The sequence below is a fragment of the Orcinus orca genome, chromosome 17 (genome assembly GCF_937001465.1).
Source record: "Orcinus orca chromosome 17, mOrcOrc1.1, whole genome shotgun sequence".
In the NCBI taxonomy this organism is placed as follows: Eukaryota; Metazoa; Chordata; class Mammalia; order Artiodactyla; family Delphinidae; genus Orcinus; species Orcinus orca.
Window position 1 is genome coordinate 54990210 of NC_064575.1, and position 19328 is coordinate 55009537.

The window sequence follows — 19328 nt, forward strand, 5'->3', positions numbered from 1 at the left end:
ATTATTTGCATATACTTGGCCACAGTCACATACCTAGTAAGTGGTGAAACTAGAACTCAAAGCCAGGTGTGCCTAAAAATACATATTTAGATAAAACACATTATTATACACTCATTTCTCAATTTTTAGTTTTTACACCAAGTCTTCAGCCTTGACTTTGCTTCAGTTGAACTACCATCATTCTTTCTTAAGTTGTAGCTAGAGTTAATTGGATTTACAAAATGCCATCCTAAAAGCCTTTTTGAGACAAGAAAAACTTATGTAAATGTGAAATTTTTTCAAAATTTAACGTACATTGACTTAACCTTGGCTCATACAGACTAATCCCAAAGGAAATTCCTACATCTACACATGGGAAATTGGAACAGATTTCTGTCCTATAATATGGTTTCTTGAGTCGCCAAGACAAAATGAAGCCAAAGTAAGTAACTAGAGAGGAGGCATTCCCCATAAAATAGAGGGCTTTCCACTGGGGTGTAGTCATTTTACAGCCAAGAGAAGAAATCCTAACTTTCTTCTTTGATTTTGCTATTATACTCCTACCACCCTTGAAAATCCTGAGATTTTTGAGGGTATTTCAACATACCCTGCAGAGTTATAAAAGTTAGAAATCACTGGCCTGGAGCAGTGCTTCTCTGCAATTATTTTCTCTTGAGACACCCACACAGGACACATAAAGTTCATGTGGATAACATACTCTCATAAGCTTACTCAGGACTATGTTATTATAGTCATAACTGTGAAACCCATCCTAATTTATAAAGAAAACCCATCACAACAGATGATTGTCACACTGGTTGAGAACAGCTTTTCTAAAGAGAGCAGTGGTCTACCAACCAGTGTGATTTGACTGAAGTAACTGATCAGTAAGTCAATCTCATTTTACAGCTTCTCTCTCTCACTCTCACACACTCTCTCTTTTTTTTTTTTTTTTTTTGTCTTTTCAGATACAGTGCAATAGCTAACTAATCTCAAATGTACTCTGCCTTCCAGTTCCATATTCTCATTTTATTCTTGGACAGCACATCCAGGCATTACCATTCTACACAAGAAGTGCTGAGAAATTTATTGAGAGACCATATTCTTTTCACTCATTCATTCATTCAGAAATATTTATTGAGGCTCTGAGATGTGTTAGTCGCTATGCTAGTCCCTGAATTAGCTGAATATGCTCCCTACCTTCTTAGAGCTCACAGTCTAATGGAGATAGATATTAATAGGAATAACTATGTAATTAAAACTGTGACAGGGCTTAGGAGGGTGAAGTACAGAGCGCAATAAGAGATGATACAAAAACCTAATTGAGGAGTTAGAGAAGGGTAGGTACCCTGAGACAGGGAGGGTTAAACAGTGATAGCTCTCATTGCCTCCTGCACACCTTTGAAAGCAATTTGCCCAGAGTCCACGCCAGTAAGTGGGGGAGCTGAGATCAAAACCCATAATCTGGCTCCGAAGTTTAAAATCCCAACTACTCTGTGTATTGTTTCTTCGTTATTATACTGCATTTTCTTATAATATGCTGTGTTTTGCAAATCAAGTACAATAATAATAGTTACCATTTATTGAGCACCTTCTCTGTGCCGTATACCTTTGATTTCATGATGATTCTTCAAGGAGATTATCATTTTTACTTTATATATGTGAAAACTGAGATTTAGAGAAATTAAACAACTTGGCCACAGGTTATAATCTCAGTGGGGCTGACTTAAGCGAGGAGGAAAGGGACATTCGTATAAGCAAAATAAGTTAAGATTGTTGACTGGTCTTTGTAGCATCTCTTTTGTTTGCTTGTAGTTCTTTTTTATTTTACTTTACTTTTTGTTCTTTGTCTCGGGATATATTCCAGATAACTGTTCTCCAAATCTCTGGGTAATTTTTTTTTCAAGTAAAAGTAAGGATAATAGCACCTACATGTTCTTTAACTGTTTATAAATTATGTTTATTTATCATTGAGCCCTCTGAGATAAGTATTAGCTTCACTATATAAAGTACTTGGCCCCAACATTGAATCCACCTCCCTAATATAGAATATTACTGTATGTAGAATTTTTAAACATGACAGATAATTCTGAGAGAGAAGGAACCATTGAAATGGTTACCATTCTTAGCAGGAGGAGCAAGCCTCCCACCGACAGCTCCAAGGGCAAATGGTATGGTCATATAATGTAGGGAAATTGCACATATCCTAATATTTGTAGATCTGGTTTCTCAAGCTATCTTAAAGTGACTTGTGTTTCTGGGCTAGTGATTCTTGTTCAGTAATGTACCTATAATATGTGATGAATTTGATTTGCTTGATTTGATGGCCTTCCTTCTTTGTTTAAAATATGGCTTGGCAATTACACAGAAGAGATCCTATCATCTTAAGGTTATTTAACTGAATAAATTAACTTATTTAATTTCTTTTACATGCCACTATCTTGAAAATTAAGTTACAGGAAAATCATCTAAGAAACAAGAATTGTTTAAAAATCACCAGAAAAACTGAGGAAAGTATCTTTACAGGTGATAGTGAAGCTATGAGGAATTAATATAAAAGGAACTAAACAGACTGTTACCGGAAGACCTAGTTAACTATCCCCCACTCCTTAAGAGGCTACTACGTTATCTTATTCTAATCCTTTTGTAAATAATACACTTAATTCTCTTTTAATTTAATTTTTATTTTTTATTGAAGTATAGTTGATTTACAATGTTGTGTTAATTTCTGCTGTACAGCAAAGTGGTTCAGTTATACATATATACATTCTTTTTTATATTCTTTCCCATTATGGTTTATCACAGGATATTGAATATAGCTCCCTGTGCACTTAATTCTTAATAAACAGTCCCATTTGATTAAAATGGAGCTTAACACTTTGCCCATGCTTCACTGGAATAAAAAATTCTCCATACACTTAAATATAATCCTCCTAAGTACAGACATCATGTCTAGCACAGTAGGTATTCAGTAAGTGTCTATTAATAACAACAGTAAAAGAATAACAGTATATAGTTCTACCATTCTTTTCAAGCTGAATATCAATGTAACTGACTGCTAGCCATCATATTTATACTATTTTAAAATTATAACATGTGATCTAGACTTACTAAAATTCAGTGATCATAGTTTTTGTACATTTTCACAATGCCAATATTGGGGACAGGACATGGATAGTAATAGTCCAAATACGTGTCTTTTCTTAGGGGATATTATTTTTCCTAGATTATGATTGGTTATGTATAATAAATCATTTCTTATACGAGTCCACATCATATTCAACAATAGCAAAATTTTTATATTAGATTCTAGGTCGATAAAGTGAAGCAAAATATTTTGGAATTTGAAAGGATAAATCAAAGAACAGTTCCACTCAGAATGCTTATCAGATATTACATTTTTAATCTAAGATTCAGAATCTTTCACTGCCAAGTGTCCAAATATACCCTTAAACTAATTTAAATTTAATACAAAAGTCAAGTTAAACCCCAATTTGCTATCATCCTTCAGCAGGTTCACTAAATTCAAAAAACTAGAAATGGGGACAAACTTTCCTATGAAGACATCTTGTGTATAATGACATAAAAGAAACCCACTAGTAAGTTTCACTAGCTGTAATGGCAGCTTCCAGTTGCTGCCAAGGACTATGGTTAAGTGCTCTCTGCTGGTCTTCATAGACCATTATTATTGACCAGAAAAGATGGTTCTGTATATTTGTTCTATCTCATGTTGTAATGGTATTTGATTGGAGAGGAGGGGATTTACCTAATGCCATGTATATACAATACTATTTGACCACTTGAAGAAAAGCTAACACAAAAATGATAAGTTCTACTTTTAAAGTATCAGTTCTTTTTTTCTTAAATTAATTAATCTATTTATTTTTGGCTGCATTAGGTCTTCGTTGCTGTGCGCAGGCTTTCTCTAGTTGCGGTGAGCGGGGGCTACTCTGTTGCCGTGCGCGGGCTTCTCGTTGCGGTGGCTTCTCTTGTTGTGGAGCACAGGCTCCAGGCATGCAGGCTTCAGCAGTTGCAGCATGCGAGCTCAGTAGTTGTGACTTACGGGTTCTAGAGCACAGGCTCAGTAGTTGTGGCGCACAGGCTTAGTTGCTCCACAGCATGTGGGATCTTCCCGGACCAAGGCCCAAACCTGTGTCCCCTGCATTGGCAGGCGGATTCTTAACCACTGCACCACCAGGGAAGTCCCTGCAGTATCATTTCTTAAGGTTTACATTTTGCCTAATGAGACTGAAATGAAAGGGTCATTTATTTTAGCTATTCCAGTGATCAGTTGTTCTCTTATTATTCCTGTAAGCCGAGGGCCAGGAAAGTAACATACATCAGTGAAGTAGGCCAGATATAATACAAAAGGGAAAATGCAGGAACTCTGAAAATCTGGAGAAAGCTTGTCCATCCAAAAAGGAATGGTGAATCCTCAGTTCTAGCTAATTGATGCCAAATTGAATATCAGCCCGGGGTTGGCAAATTTATTCTTCTCTTTTCCCTAAGAGAAGCTATAAATCTGAATGTTTACTTAAAGCCTTTAAATTTTAAAATGTTAGTGCCTAAGTGAAAAACTTTAAACACTATTAATTGAACCCACATACCTATTGACCAAGTGTGGCTTAAATGTGTGCCACCAGTTGGCACCTTCTGCCAAGGAAATGGTTCCTTCCCAGATTTTTTCAGTTCTTTTTCTTCCTTCCCATCCTCATTATCACCTTGATGTCATTAGTCCTTGATAATTTAGGACTGAATTAGTCCATCTTTGAAATCATTTTCAGTTGAAGAAAAAGCTAACACAAAAATGATAATATCAGGGCTTCCCAGGTGGCGCAGTGGTTGAGAGTCCGCATGCCGATGCAGGGGACACAGGTTCTTGCCGCGGTCCGGGAAGATCCCACATGCCACGGAGCGGCTGGGCCCGTCAGCCATGGCCGCTGAGCCTGTGCGTCCGGAGCCTATGCTCCGCAATGGGAGAGGCCACAACAGTGAGAGGCCTGCGTACCGCAAAAAAAAAAAAAAAAAAAAAAGATACTATCAGTTCTACTTTTAAAGTATCATTTTTTTAAATTTTATTAATTTTTTTATTTTTGGCTGCGTTCGGTCTTCGTTGCTGTGCACGGGCTTTCTGCAGTTGCGGCGAGCGGGGGCTACTCTTCGTTGCGGTGCATGGGCTTCTTATTGCTGTGGCTTCTCTTGTTGAGGAACATGGGATCTAGGCGTGCGGGCTTCAGTAGTTGCAACACGCAGGCTCAGTAGTTGTGGCTCGTGAGCTCTAGAGCGCAGGCTCCGTAGTTGTACCATATGGGCTTAGTTGCTCCACAGCATGTGGGATCTTCCCAGACCAGGGATCAAACCTGTGTCCCCTGCATTGGCATGCAGATTCTTAACCACTGCGCCACCAGGGAAGTCCCCATCATCTTGATCTTGACATTACTGTCTCTCCAAAAACTTCAGTAGATTCCCATCTCCTACTAAATAAAACCTTTAGCCTAACATTCAAAGTCTTTCACAATCTGGTTCTTACATTCAGTTTAGCTTCCCTACCTTCCAAAGCCCTTTAGGAGCCCAGTGAATCAGTAGAACTAAGCTTTTTTGTGCTTTATCTCTAAATTCAGTAGCTTTAGATTCAAAGTTTGGGGCAGTGGTGTCTGATCAGCAGAACCTCAGCCATTTACTCACGTCGTAATTGCCAGGCAGATTGGAAAAATGACAGCTGACAATTTTAGCTTCTACAGTTAAAGGATGGGTTATTTCTCATACATAGGAAGAGGGTTCAAATGCTGGTGACCCAAAAACCCTAACAAATATCCATCTAATTATATAATTACCATTGCGGGGGGGAAACGTTAAGCTCAGCCTAATTACCTATTTTTAAGTCTTTAAAAATACTGGCTTGCTATTTGGTCTTTGCTCAATAAGGTAAAGTATATGTGGCTCTCTTAATTTTAACTTTTCCTGCAGATTTGGCCACCCAAAATATCTGTGGACATTTTTATTTTGCATATAGAACATAGTCAATCCCTCCCCCAGAAAGACAACCTTAAAATGTCATCCATATACCATGCAGATTGAAATCTAGGATCTTTGAGTGATGTATGGTCCTCTCCTTCATATCCACATGTGGCTTTTCAGGTTATAGTGACCTGTAAACCTAAAGACACAGTATCTGCCTCCAGTACATCCAATTTAAGTGGTAAAGCAGCAGCAGGATAACCAAAATAAAAATTTTCGTCCACAGGAATCTTCCCACTTGGAGGGAATGGCGAAGATTGAGAGTAGAATACATCTCTTGGTTTACTCATCTGGGACTCTGGGTTCTGTTTTCTGGAAAGTGTTTCTTTGTCCTTTATTCTTTATGGCCACAAAGGTTTGCATAGAAGAGGGGGTTTCATAGCTTTCATAGCCCACTTCTTCCTAGTGCAGATTAGGAAAAAAGTAGGAGTTACCTTAGGGGTTGAACAGGCTTTTTTTTTAATTTTTTATTTTTTGGCCATGCTGCACAGCTCCCCAACCAGGGATTGAACCCAGGCCCACAGCAATGAAAGCCTGGAGTTCTAACCACTGGACAGCCAGGGAATTCCTAAACAGGCTTTTGTAAATGGGCTAGTAATTATTTTTTTCTATACAGATCGTTCAAAAATTCAGGAGGCTGTTTGATTCCAGTCAGTTTCAAGTGTGAGTGACTCCAACCAAACACCTCATTGGACAAAGATTTTAAGCCTCGAGATTCTGTTCTTTTAGTTTCCACCCTCTGTGCCCTGCCTACTCCCTTTGTTCTCAGTGGCAACCACCTTGATATCATCTGAAATCTGTGGGTTTGTGTGGGAAGGCAACCCCTTAATCCAGTTTGGCCAGCAGGCTCTCCCCATTTCTATGGCAAGGCCCCACTTTTTTTTTTTTTTTTTTTTTTGCGGTACGCGGGCCTCTCACTTTGTGGCCTCCCCCGTTATGGAGCACAGGCTCCGGACGCGCAGGCTCAGCAGCCATGGCTCACGGGCCCAGCCGCTCCGTGGCATGTGGGATCTTCCCGGACGGGGACACAAACCCGCGTCCCCTGCATCGGCAGGCGGACTCAACCACTGCGCCACCAGGGAAGCCCCTCACTTTTTTATATATAGTTTTCTTCCTGCAAGTTTAGGATAATTTCACATTATTCCAGTCATTTTTCAAAGAAGGTTTTGTATAGCATTTTACAGTTTTCAAAACTTTTTCACAGAGCTTACAGTATCTGGTCCTTATTTATCACTACTCATTAAATACCACTACATTTCATATATTCTATGACATAGGCTAAGTCTGACCTCAAGTTTGCACAAAAGAACTCTGAGCTTTGGAAAGGGAGTTACCTGCCCAGAGTTTGCTAATGATCAAATAAAGACTTGAACTCATATCATCTGATTCTAAAATGGCATGCTCTTCTCACCACAAAAATACTGCCTCAAAATAGCTAACTTGAGAGTTAAGAAGAGGTTCGTGATATTTCATGTCCATTTTTGAGAGAGAAACAGGCACAAATATCAGTGGGCTGATGCGTGACCAAGGACAGATGTCAGTTAAAAAAAAAAAAAAGCCAAAAAGCAGGGGGAACAATTTTCTAAATAATTTCATTTGCCATAATAGCAACGTCAGGTAGTAGGAACAAAAAAGTACCATAAAAAAGACAACCCCCAAAAGAGTACAGTGAGAGCTATAATTTCTTATATTTAAATGTGTTAAGAATACCAAGATGAGGGACTTCCCTGGTGGTCCAGTGGTTAAGACTCCACACTTCCACTGCAGGGGGTGTAGGTTCAATCCCTGGTCGGGGAACTAAGATCCCGCATGCTATGCCGTGTGGCCAAAAATAAATAAAGTCACTAAGTTTGGGGTGGTTTGTTATTAAAAACAAAAAAACACCAAAATGATAAGCCTCAACTTTTATGGAAAAATATTAGAATGGTCTTACTGCAAAAGAGTCATAAGCTTGGTTTTATTTCTTGCTAAAATAAGGATTAATAATTATTAACAATAGTAACAAGTAATAACAACAGAAGCAGAGTGTTCTGATTCTCTGGGGTAGTCTCTTTCTCTTGTAAGGAGCCACCAAATTGTTTTCCAGAGTGGCTGTACCAGTTTGCACTGAATGAGAGTTCCTGTTGCTCCACATCCTCACCGGCATTTGGTGTTGTCAGTGTTCTAAATTTTGACCATTCTCATAGGTGTGTACTGGTATCCCATTGTTTTAATTTGCATTTCCCTGATGACATATGATGTAGAGCACCTTTTCATATGATTATTTGCCACCTATGTACTATCTTATTTGGTGAGGTACCTGTTAGGGTGTTTGGCCCATCTTATAATCAGGTTGTCTGTTTTCTTATTGTTGAGTTTTAAGAGTTCTTTGTATATTTTGGATAACAGTCCATTATTGGATATGTCTTTTGCAAATATTTTCTTCCGGCCTGTGGCTTATCTTCTCATTCTCCTGGCAGGATTTTTTGCAGGGCAGAACTTCTTAATTTTAATGAAGCCCAGCTTATCGATTCTGTATTTCATGGATCATGCTGTTGGTGTTGTATCTAAAAAGTCATCACCATACTCAAGGTCATCTAGATTTTCCAGAAGTGTTATAGTTTTACATTTTACATTTAGGTCTGTGATTCATTTTGAGTTAATTTTTGTGAAGGGTTTAAGGTCTGTATCTAGATTCTTTTTTTTCTTTCTTCTTTTTTTTTTGCATGTGAATATCCAGTTGTTCCAGCACCATTTGTTGAAGAGACTATCTCTGCTCCATTGTATTGCCTTTGCTCCTTTGTCAAATATCAGTTGACTATTTTTATGTGGGTCTATTTCTGGGTTCTATATTTCTGTTCCATTGATCTACTTGTCTATTCTTTCACCAGTACCACTGTCCTGATTACTGTAGCTTTATAGTAACTCTTGAAGTTGGGTAGTATCAATCTTCCAACTTTATTCTTCTCCTTCAATATTGTGTTGGTGATTCTGGGTCTTTTGCCTCTCCATTTAAACTTTATAATCAGTTTGTCAATATCTACAAAATAACTTGCTGGCATTTTGATCGGGATTGCATTGAATCTATAGATCAAGTTGGGAAGACCTGACATATCAACAATATTGAGTCTTCCTATCCATGAATATGGAATAGCTCTCCATTTATTTAGTTCTTCTTTGATTTTATTCATCAGAGTTTTGTAGTTTTCCTCATATAGGTCTTGTACATATTTTGTTAGATTTATACCTAAGTAGTTCATATTTTGGATGCTAATGTAAATGATATTGTGTTTTTAATTTCAAATTCCACCTGTTCATGCTGGCATATAGGAAAGCAATTGACTTTTGTATATTAACCTTCTATTTGGCAACCTTGCTGTAATCATTTACTAGTTCCAGGAGTTTTTATGTCGATTCTTTCAGATTTTCTACATAGACAATCATGCTGCCTGTGAACAATTCCTGTGAACAATTCTTTCTTCTCAATCTCTATACCTTTTATTTCCTTTTATTGTTTTATTGCATTAGCTACATAGACAGTCATGCTGCCTGTGAACAATTCCTGTGAACAATTCTTTCTTCTCAATCTCTATACCTTTTATTTCCTTTTATTGTTTTATTGCATTAGCTAGAACTTTCGGTATGATGTTAAAAGGAGTGGTAAAAAGGAAAGTTCTTGCTTTGTATCTGATCTTGGTGGGAAAGCTTCAAGTTTCTCACTATTAAGTAGGATGTTAGCTGTAAGTTTTTTGTAGATATTCTTTATCAAGTTGAGGAAGCCCTTCTCTATTCCTACTTTACTGAGCGTTTATATGATGAATAGGTGTTGGATTTTGTTGAATGCTTTTTCTGCACCTGTTGATACCATCATGTGATTTTTCTTTTCTAGCCTGTTGATGTGATGCATTACATTAGTTGACTTTTGAAAGTTGAAACAGCATTGCGTAACTGGGATAAATCCCATTTCATCATGGTGTGTAATTCTTTTTATACATTGTTGGATTTGAAGCTTCTACCCTAAAGTTACACAGACCAGTTTTGCTCACATTTCATTGGCCAAGCAAGTTACATGACTGCACTGAACTTCATAAATGAGGGAAATGTGAATATATTTAGACAGCCCTAATGTCTACCATAATTGTGACCTCTACTTGCAGCTCACTTACTACTTCATAATAGCTGTGACAAAGCTGTTGGAATGAATGGATTTGTGTTAAACTCTGAAACAGTTTTGGAAATCAACTGTTAATTTCTATTTATTTTAATTGTAAATGCCAATCCTGGATTAGCCCAAAAGAAATTGTCAGATATTTGTCCGTATTTTGTTTAAACTTTCTGAGATTTGAATTATGTTTATTATAGTAAGAAGCCCCGACAAACATAAGTGCACAAGCTTTTATACACAACTACAGTAATCTACTCATGAGTGTCCCCATATTGAGGTCTTGCAGGACCAAATAGGTAAATAAATCAACCTCTTTATGTCCAGATGTAATATCTGCTGATGGGAAGTCATTTTTCAGAATCTACCAACCTGTCTTCAGCCTGTTTCCATAAATCACTTCCCATATTAACATCAAGAAAATCTTGAGTCTAAAGTGAGTCTGTCTGCAAAAGGGGATGAGACTTTCCAGGTGAGAGCAAGCGGGAATGGGTTCTGTGGACCCAAGATTTGGAAAGAGGTCGCCCTGACATTAAGTTAGGCATTTAATTGTGAGTCTCATCTTGGGGCTTAGGAGAGTTTTCCAATCAGTAGCAGAGAGGACCTTTTTTTTTTTTTAACCTCTTTATTGGAGTATAATTGCTTTACAATGGTGTGTTAGTTTCTGCTTTATAACAAAGTGAATCAGTTATACATACACATATGTTCCCATATCTCTTCCCTCTTGCATCTCCCTCCCTCCCACCCTCCCTATCCCACCCCTCTAGGTGGTCACAAAGCACCGAGCTGATCTCCCTGTGCTATGCAGCTGCTTCCCACTAGCTAGCTATTTTACATTTGGAGGACTTTCTGATTTTTGTTGTCAAGTCACTCAAAGGGTTTCGTGGTTTTCAGCATTGTTACGGGAAACTGACACTTTGGTTGTTTATTTACTCAAGTGGCTTTCTTTGAATTTAGAGGGTGCCAAGCAAATGAGTCATCAGACTAAGTAGAGCAGAATAACAAGGACACCTCCTGTGTTGCTTTATGCTTGTGACCTTTTGTAATTCAAAAGTTGATTTTTACCTACAGGCACCTTCTCCAAATATACTTCGGCTTAAAATACCACACCAGAATGAGTGGTTTAAGAACTCTGCAACAACGTAATCTGGGCCTTAGTTTTGTCGTTTGCTACCTGAGTATCTTTAAACATCTTTATACACACACACATATCATATATAAAAATGTATGATATGTATGTAGTGTATATATGTATATATACTTTTTAAAATATATACTTTTTCTTATCATCGCTGTTGAGTTCTTACAGATAATTTCAGGTGTTCTACTCCTGTGGTCACAACAGGTTATTTTTATAGATCTCCCATTAAAAAAATAATCTAAAGAATTACCTGTTGTTGCTTGATAATTATCACAAATTTTTACCAGCTTAAAACAACACCCATTTATTAGTTCACAGTTCTGTAGGACACATGTCTGGCAGGCCATGACTGGGATCCTGCTTAGGGTATTGCATGGCTGAAATCAGGGTGTAGGCTGGGCTGAGTTCTTGTCCGGAGGCTCTGGGGGAAAGTCAGCTTCCAGGATCATTCAGGCTGTTGGAAGAATCCAGTTTTTTGCTGCCTGTCAGCTAGGCATTGCTGACGGCTGCTCTCAGGTCCTTCCCATATGGTCCCCTCCATCTTCAAGCCAGGAAAGGTACACCAAATCCTTCTTGTGTTTCAGATCTCCCTGATTGACTTTTCTGGAACCAGCCAGAGAAAGCACTCTGCTTTTAAAGTTTTCATGTGGATGTGTTAGGCCCACCGAGATAATCTTTCTATCTTTAGGTCAACTGGTTAGTAACCTTAATTATGTTTGCAAAATCCCTCTTGCCATGTAAAGTAACATAGTCATGGGGGCAATCTTAGAATTCTGCCTACTATACTTTATATAGGCATTCTGTTATATAGATTCAGTTTTTAGGTTGAATAACATGACAGCATTCAAAACATTAAATGTGAATCACCATAATGAATTATATTTAGGTTAAATTACTTTTATTGTGAATGTGATGCAAAGGATTTGTGGTATTGAAAAATACATACTTTAAAATAGATAGCTAGTGGGAAGCAGCCACATAGCATAGGGAGATCAGCTCCGTGCTTTGTGTCCACCTAGAGGGGTGGGGTAGAGAGGGTGGGAGGGAGACACAAGAGGGAGGGGATATGGGGATGTATGTATATGTAGAGCTGATTCACTTTGTTATGAAGCAGAAACTAACACACCATTGTAAAGCAATTGTACTCCAATAAAGATGTTAAAAAAAAAGAAAAATACATACTTTTTAAATAAGTCTATAAATATATCAGATAAAAGTACATTTAAAAGACATATTTTAAAAAGCTATTATAGGGCTTCCCTGGTGGCACAGTGGTTGAGAGTCCGCCTGCCGATGCAGCGGACACGGGTTCGTGCCCCGGCCCGGTAAGATCCCACATGCCGCGGAGCGGCTGGGCCCGTGAGCCATGGCCGCTGAGCCTGCGCGTCCGGAGCCTGTGCTCCACAACGGGAGAGGCCACAACAGTAAGAGGCCCGCGTACCGGAAAAAAAAAAAATCTATTATAAATGCTCAGCATATGCCTAGAATTCTTTGATTCCATCAGATGACAGGGAGTAGCCTTATCTCCTCAATATATGCTATTAATCATGGTCTTGGTCATTCATTAATGACACAAACTCATAGACTTTAGAGCTAAAAGAGATCAGAGATCTTCTGGCACCCTCCCCCTCCTTTGTTCTTTTGTTTGTTTGTTTGTTTGTTTTTGCGGTATGCGGGCCTCTCACAGTTGTGGCCTCTCCCGTTGCGGAGCACAGGCTCCGGACGCGCAGGCTCAGCGGCCATGGCTCACGGGCCCAGCCGCTCCGCGGCACGTGGGATCTTCCCGGACCGGGGCACGAACCCGTGTCCCCTGCATCGGCAGGAGGACTCTCAAGCACTGCGTCACCAGGGAAGCCCCCTCCTTTGTTTTTTTTTTCATAAATGAGGAACCTGAAACTCGGAGAGGGATATGACTCAGAGAAGGCCATAGAGCCAGCTAGTCAGTGATAAAGATTGGCCTAGAATACATGTTTTCTGATTTCCTTTCTGGTAGAAATAACAGTACCATTAATTGAAGATTTTCTGTATAGCAGGCACTATCCTAAGCACTTTAAATGTATTATTTTCCTTAACTGTCACAAAAATTATATCAGGTAGGCATTACTATTATCATTGCCATTTCACAGTTTGAGAAAGCTGAGTCACAGAGAAGGTAACTTGCTTCATGTCACCCAGCGAGTACATGATAGAGTAGGGATTCTAAGAGAAACAGTTGGACAGCAGGGCCTGACCTCTTCACTATTCTCTGCTCTTTCCACCCCACCAGCTGCTTCCAGCAGGGCCTTCCACATGTACTCAGAGTTAGCTTAGTATCATCTCCATGGACAGCTGTCCAAGCTACCCATTGCTTATATTCTGACGACAAAATAGTGAATAGCAGAGAACTTGGGGTCGGGGAACTGTGTATAAACTCTGGTTCTGTCATTTTTTGTTTGGCTTCAGGGAATTGTGTAACCCGCTGGGGCCCTTGGATACTGGATCTGTAAAATGGGGATTAGGAGAGTTGTTCTGTAGAGGACACGTGTAAAAAGCAATCTGTAAACAAAAGGAGTACATGCTCGTTGTATTGTTATTCTTTGCCAAATGGTCACTAGTTCTCATCAGCCTGTAATAGCAGATTTTCAAGTCACTTTTGTTGTGATAAGAGTCAGGCATTAAATGAAAACCAGTAGATTTTTGACACTGCAAAGGCCATGTCCTGAGACCTTTAGGAAGTCATGTTTTCTGTACTTATCCTCATTCTGCATTTTCAAACGTTACTGAAGTTGTATATCTCACTTGGTGGTGGTTTTTCATGCTTCATAGGCACTCTTCACAGGAAGCGAACGGTAAAGCTACACGGAGTGGCCAGGACTCAGCATTGGCCTGGCTCCCTCACACCAGCCCAGCACCTTTCATGATTCTAGTTCACACCTGGACAAAATTTTACTACTTTTTTTTTATTAATTTTTTTTGGAGTATAGTTGATTTACAATGTTGTGTTAGTTTCTGCTGTACAGCAAAGTGAATCAGTTATACATATACATATATCCACTCTTTTTTAGATTTCTTTTCCATATAGATCATTACAGAGTACTGAGTAGAGTACCCTGTGCTATACAGTAGGTTCTTATTAGTTACCCATTTTATACATAGTAGTGTCTATATGTCATTCCCAATCTCCCAATTTATCCCTCCCCCACCCTTTATTCCCTGGTAACCATAAGTTTGTTTTCTACATCAGTGACTCTATTTCTGTTTTGTAACTAAGTTCATTTGTACCATTTTTTTAGATTCCACATATAAGCGATATCATATGATATTTGTTTTTCTCTGTCTGACTTACTTCATTCAGTTTAATGTGGCCATTTGGGGATCACTCTCAAATGAAATCATAGATATTGAATGTATGGCTAGCAAGGTCTACTCTTCATCCCCATCCTTTTTGTTATTGTTGTTGTTATTTCATCCTCTTTAAGTATATGTGTATTTTTCGCTATACTGTTCGAAAGTAAGTTGCAAACAATATAACATTTCATGTCTAAATACTTCAGCGTATGTATCTCCTAATGATAAGGAAATTTTTTATAACATATGCCACTATCTACCTAAGGAAATTAACAATTTTCTTATCCCATCTAATACTCAATTCATATTCATATTCTCCCTACTTGTCCTAACATTGCTTTTAGTGTTTTGCTTTTAGGGTTTCTTTTTTTGTTGTTTTTTTTCTTGAAAAGAAACCAGTCAAAGTATACTTAAAGCATTTAATAGTTACATCCCTGTGATATTTTTAAAGCTGGAACAATTCCCCCACCTTGTTAGTTTGTTTTCATGATATTAACTTTAAGAGACTAGGTCAATTCTCTTGAACAAAATCCCATACTCTGGGTTTGTCTGATTTTGTGTGTATCCTTTATCTTGTTATTCTATCCTCTCTATTTTTGAAACCTTAGAAAAGTTTTAGAAACTTTTTAGAAATGTTTTTAGAAACCAACTTAGAAGTTGGTTGCAAAGACCTGATTAGAAACAGGTTGTGTACTTTTGTCTAGAACAACTTGATAGGTGCTACAGTGATTGCCCCACTATTAGTGCTAAGTTTGCTCACCTGATTAAGATGGCAATAGCCAGGTTTCCCAGTAGTAAAGTACCTGTTTTCCTTTAACAATTAGAACTATTTGTGGGATGATTTTTTTTGGCTCGTATGAATATCCTTTTATCTAATGGCATTAGCATCCGTTGATGTGCCTTATTTGAATCACTTATTCCACTGGAGGTTGCCAATTGGTAATTTTAAAGTTTTCTCACTTTTTACATGTATTAACTAACCATTTCTCTGGAAGGAAGAGCCTTCCGTCATCAATGGGGGATGCTTTAGCTCCTCTCAGTAGTTCATATCAGTACAACATGTTTTACTATCAATTATCTAAAATAGGCTCAGATTAGGGAACTGAGTTGTAGATCAGTGATAACATATTTTATATATACTTTTTAAAGCATTTTGATGTACATTAAAGTTGGAAGTGGAGAAGAGATGAAATTTAAAGCAGTGTTTCAAAATGGTGAGCAGATATTATAAGCGGTTTGATGGAAAGGATTTCCACAAGTCACTGTCAATATCACCAAATATTTATTGATCTAAAATGAAATTATTAATACCAGGCACTAAAAGAGCTTACCATATCCCAGAATACTAATGATATGAATAGTCAATGTGGATAAATATTTAGACCTGACAGGAAGTAAATTAATACAAGTAATTTGAACCATCCCCCTGTTGCTGCAGCTTCAGTCATCTCTCAGCTCCACATTACAACATGCAAGGCCTTTGATAACTGGGACTGTTTCTTGGATCCCCATCTGCCCATTTTTCAACCCCAGCTCACGTCCCAGCTCCCTCTGTGATGCTCCTTCCTCCCTGACCTCTGCAGATGGCACTTCGCACCTCTGTTACCTCTGTGGTACTTGACTCAGTTTCCTGTTTGGTCTTCTAATTGGCTTCCGTAAGCAAACCTCCTATTCAGACTGTTGAAGATCCTTAAGAACATGACTATCCATGACCAAAAATTTAAAAGCTCTTTTTTCACATGGCATTGCTGGGTTTTGCCTTCCTTATGAGAACCTCTCTGAAAGTGACGAACAGATGTGAAAGTGTTACCAGGCGAGGCTATCTCCTTAGTGTAGCTTTCTTTGCTTTCTAATACTGATCACCCTGCAAAAACAGGTTTTTGTGTGCAAGTTAAAGCTAGAATTGAGGATTAGTCACCACCTATTCTTTGGAAATAATGTGAAGGCCTACTTCTTTGACTATGACAAAAAGAAAGAAAAAAGAAAAAGGCGTAAATTAATCTTGATTTAAATATTACAATGAAAACAAAGCTTATTTTACATAGCTTGAACCTTTTTGTTCCTTTTGTTACCAATTTGAACACTGTTTTAAATGAAAATAAAACAATGGTATTTTGTGCTTCTTGAAGACTTTTTAGAAAGTTTTCATCCCTCAACAAGAGGTGATTTGGAATACCTTTTCTCTCTGTCTCCTTCATAAAAGCATTTTGTATTTACGCAGATTCTTCATCTGAGGACCTCAAAGCATTGGCTGCTATTTTTTGTTACCAGATGATGATGACAAAACTATCACCCCTTTTGTTTTCTGTCCGTGCAGAAGCCAGTGGTAAAAAGCTACGGAGCACCGTGCAGAGAAGTACAGAAACAGGCTTGGCTGTGGAAATGAGGAACTGGATGACTCGACAGGCAAGCCGAGAATCTACGGATGGCAGCATGAACAGCTATAGCTCAGAAGGAAAGTGAGTGATGGCTGGCTGGGCCGTGGTCTCCATGCCTTGCTGGAGACCTTCTTCTCTACCTCACTCTCTGCGCTTTCACCAAAGCTAACTCACATGCCCTTTAGCACCATTTTAACTTTCACTGGCTGATTTGCTGTGAAGAAAACTTTTGCTTCCCCGCCACTGAGAAATGTGACATATCTGGCTTTGTATATCAATGGAAATAGGTTTGGGGATAAAGTGTTTCAATTTAAGGGCAAGATGCTAAAATGTGACTGTCACAAATAGAAGTTTGCCCTACCTTGAAATAATACATAAAAGCACAGAACTAATAAGCACTTGTGCCTATGCCACATGTACGGTGCTAATTTTTTAAATCTTTGCTCTAAGAGTTATTACTAAAAAATACAGAATATCGATACATACTTAGTTCCATCCAGTAACAAAGAGTTCAGATAAATGTAACAGCCAAAATGAAATGCCACAAAGTTGGTGAGCCTTTCCTTTATGTAGTTATCATGTAGCTTTCCCTTGACTCCACTGTGTCTGAGATATTTTTAAAGCATTTGTCAAGATTGTACAGCCCTGTCACCAACAAATTAACAATAATTAGCAACTGCAGATCGTAGATGGGTGCGTAATTAGCAACTGCAGATCGTAGATGGGTGCATAAAGGACATTAATAGAGGAAAGTGGGGTTTACTGACCTCATCTGTCATCACCATGGAAGCATCAGGTGCTTAGGCAAACATGTGTCGTCAGTTCACAGATGTGAGGCCATAGGAGCAGCTGGCAGAGTGCTGATGACTTGCCCTAGGGATCATTTGTCTAGCACAATTATATAAATACGAGATATATATGGTTTCCATACATTTATTAAGTAAGGTTATATGGGATATTTATGGAAGCATTAAAAATGTTCGGATTAACTGTATATTTGGGAATTAATTAAGCTTGGGGGACGAAATAGATTTGACGTTAATCAAGGAAGTCTTAAAAGAGATGGAGAATCAAGTAAAAAAGAAATGTGCAGTGAGCACTCATCACTGCAAAGCACTGCGTTAGACACTGTTAGGGATATAAAAATGTTCAAACTATGACCCCTGTGCTCCAGGTGTTTATAGTCTTATTGGAGACATGGGATGAATACTCATAAATTAATTCAACAGATATTTCCATACCTTCTAGTGTTCTAGGCACTTTGCTATGAGTTGGGGATATATGTCATACGAGGAAGCAAAAATCAGTTGGTGGTTAGACCATAGGCTTTAGAATCATATAGGCTTAAATTCTAATCTGTTTTTTGGTGCTATAGAAACTTGGGCAAGTTATGTAATTTTTTTAAGATTCATTTTAATTAATTGATTGAGTTTAACAAGTACTTACAGTATTTCAGGCATGGTTCTAGTGCTGGATATATATCAGTGAACAAATAAGAAAAAAACCCTACCCTCATCAAACTTACAGTCTAACAGATAAGATGGACAATAAACTTGAAAAATTGTTCAAATAAAAGAAAAATTAGGAAAATATATAATATTTAATATATAATAGATTAGGTGGTATAAGTGCTAAGGAGAAAAAGGTGAGAGAAGAGATGGCAGAGGTTAAGGGTAGGGTTTTATGTAGGTTAGACAGGAAAAAGGGCACATTTGATTTAAAATCTGAAGGAAGTTAGTGAACACATGAATGTCTGAAGGAAGAACATTTCAGGCTGAAGCAACGCTGAGGCTGGAGCTCACCTGGCATCAGTAGTGGGAATGGCGGCACCGGGGAATGAGGGCAGGAGTAGTAAGAAACTAGGAATTAAGATATGGGGGGCAGGGGTGGACAGGCTGTATTGTCTTTATACATCATTGCAAGGACTTTGCTTTTACCCAGATCGAGATGAGAAACCAATGGAGGATTGTGAGCAGAGGCCTGACATTATCTGGCTTCAGTTTTAACAGATCACGCTGATTGCTGTGGGAGTGGAGAGAAAGGTGGCAATGGGGAGATCATTCAGAAGGCTGTCGCAGCAATACAGAAAGAGAAAATGATGGCTTGAAGAGAAGAAGTCAAAAGATGGCGCCTCCTATATTTAGTGGCAAAATTAGCAAAGGAGACTGAGGAAGAATAGCCAAAGAGGAAAACCAGGAGGCTAGAGAGTCCAGGAAGCAAAGTGGAGAAAGTATTTCAAGGAAGAGGGAGGGATCAGTTGGGTCAAATGAGGCTAATATGTTCAATTAGACAAGTCTGGAGCATTAACGGTCGGATTTACCACTGTGGCTGTTAGGTAACCTTG

General features: G+C 38.5%; 1 protein-coding gene across 15 annotated transcripts in view; it reads left to right on the plus strand.

Moving 5' to 3' along the window:
- RIMS2 (regulating synaptic membrane exocytosis 2) overlaps positions 1-19328 on the plus strand; it is a 635932-nt gene that overhangs the window by 610601 nt on the left and 6003 nt on the right. For all 15 annotated transcript variants that reach the window (XM_049700520.1, XM_033438139.2, XM_004275317.4 and 12 more), the window contains one exon: positions 16924-17065. In XM_049700520.1, the coding sequence (XP_049556477.1) occupies positions 16924-17065 (142 nt within the window). The remainder of the gene's footprint in view (positions 1-16923; positions 17066-19328) is intronic.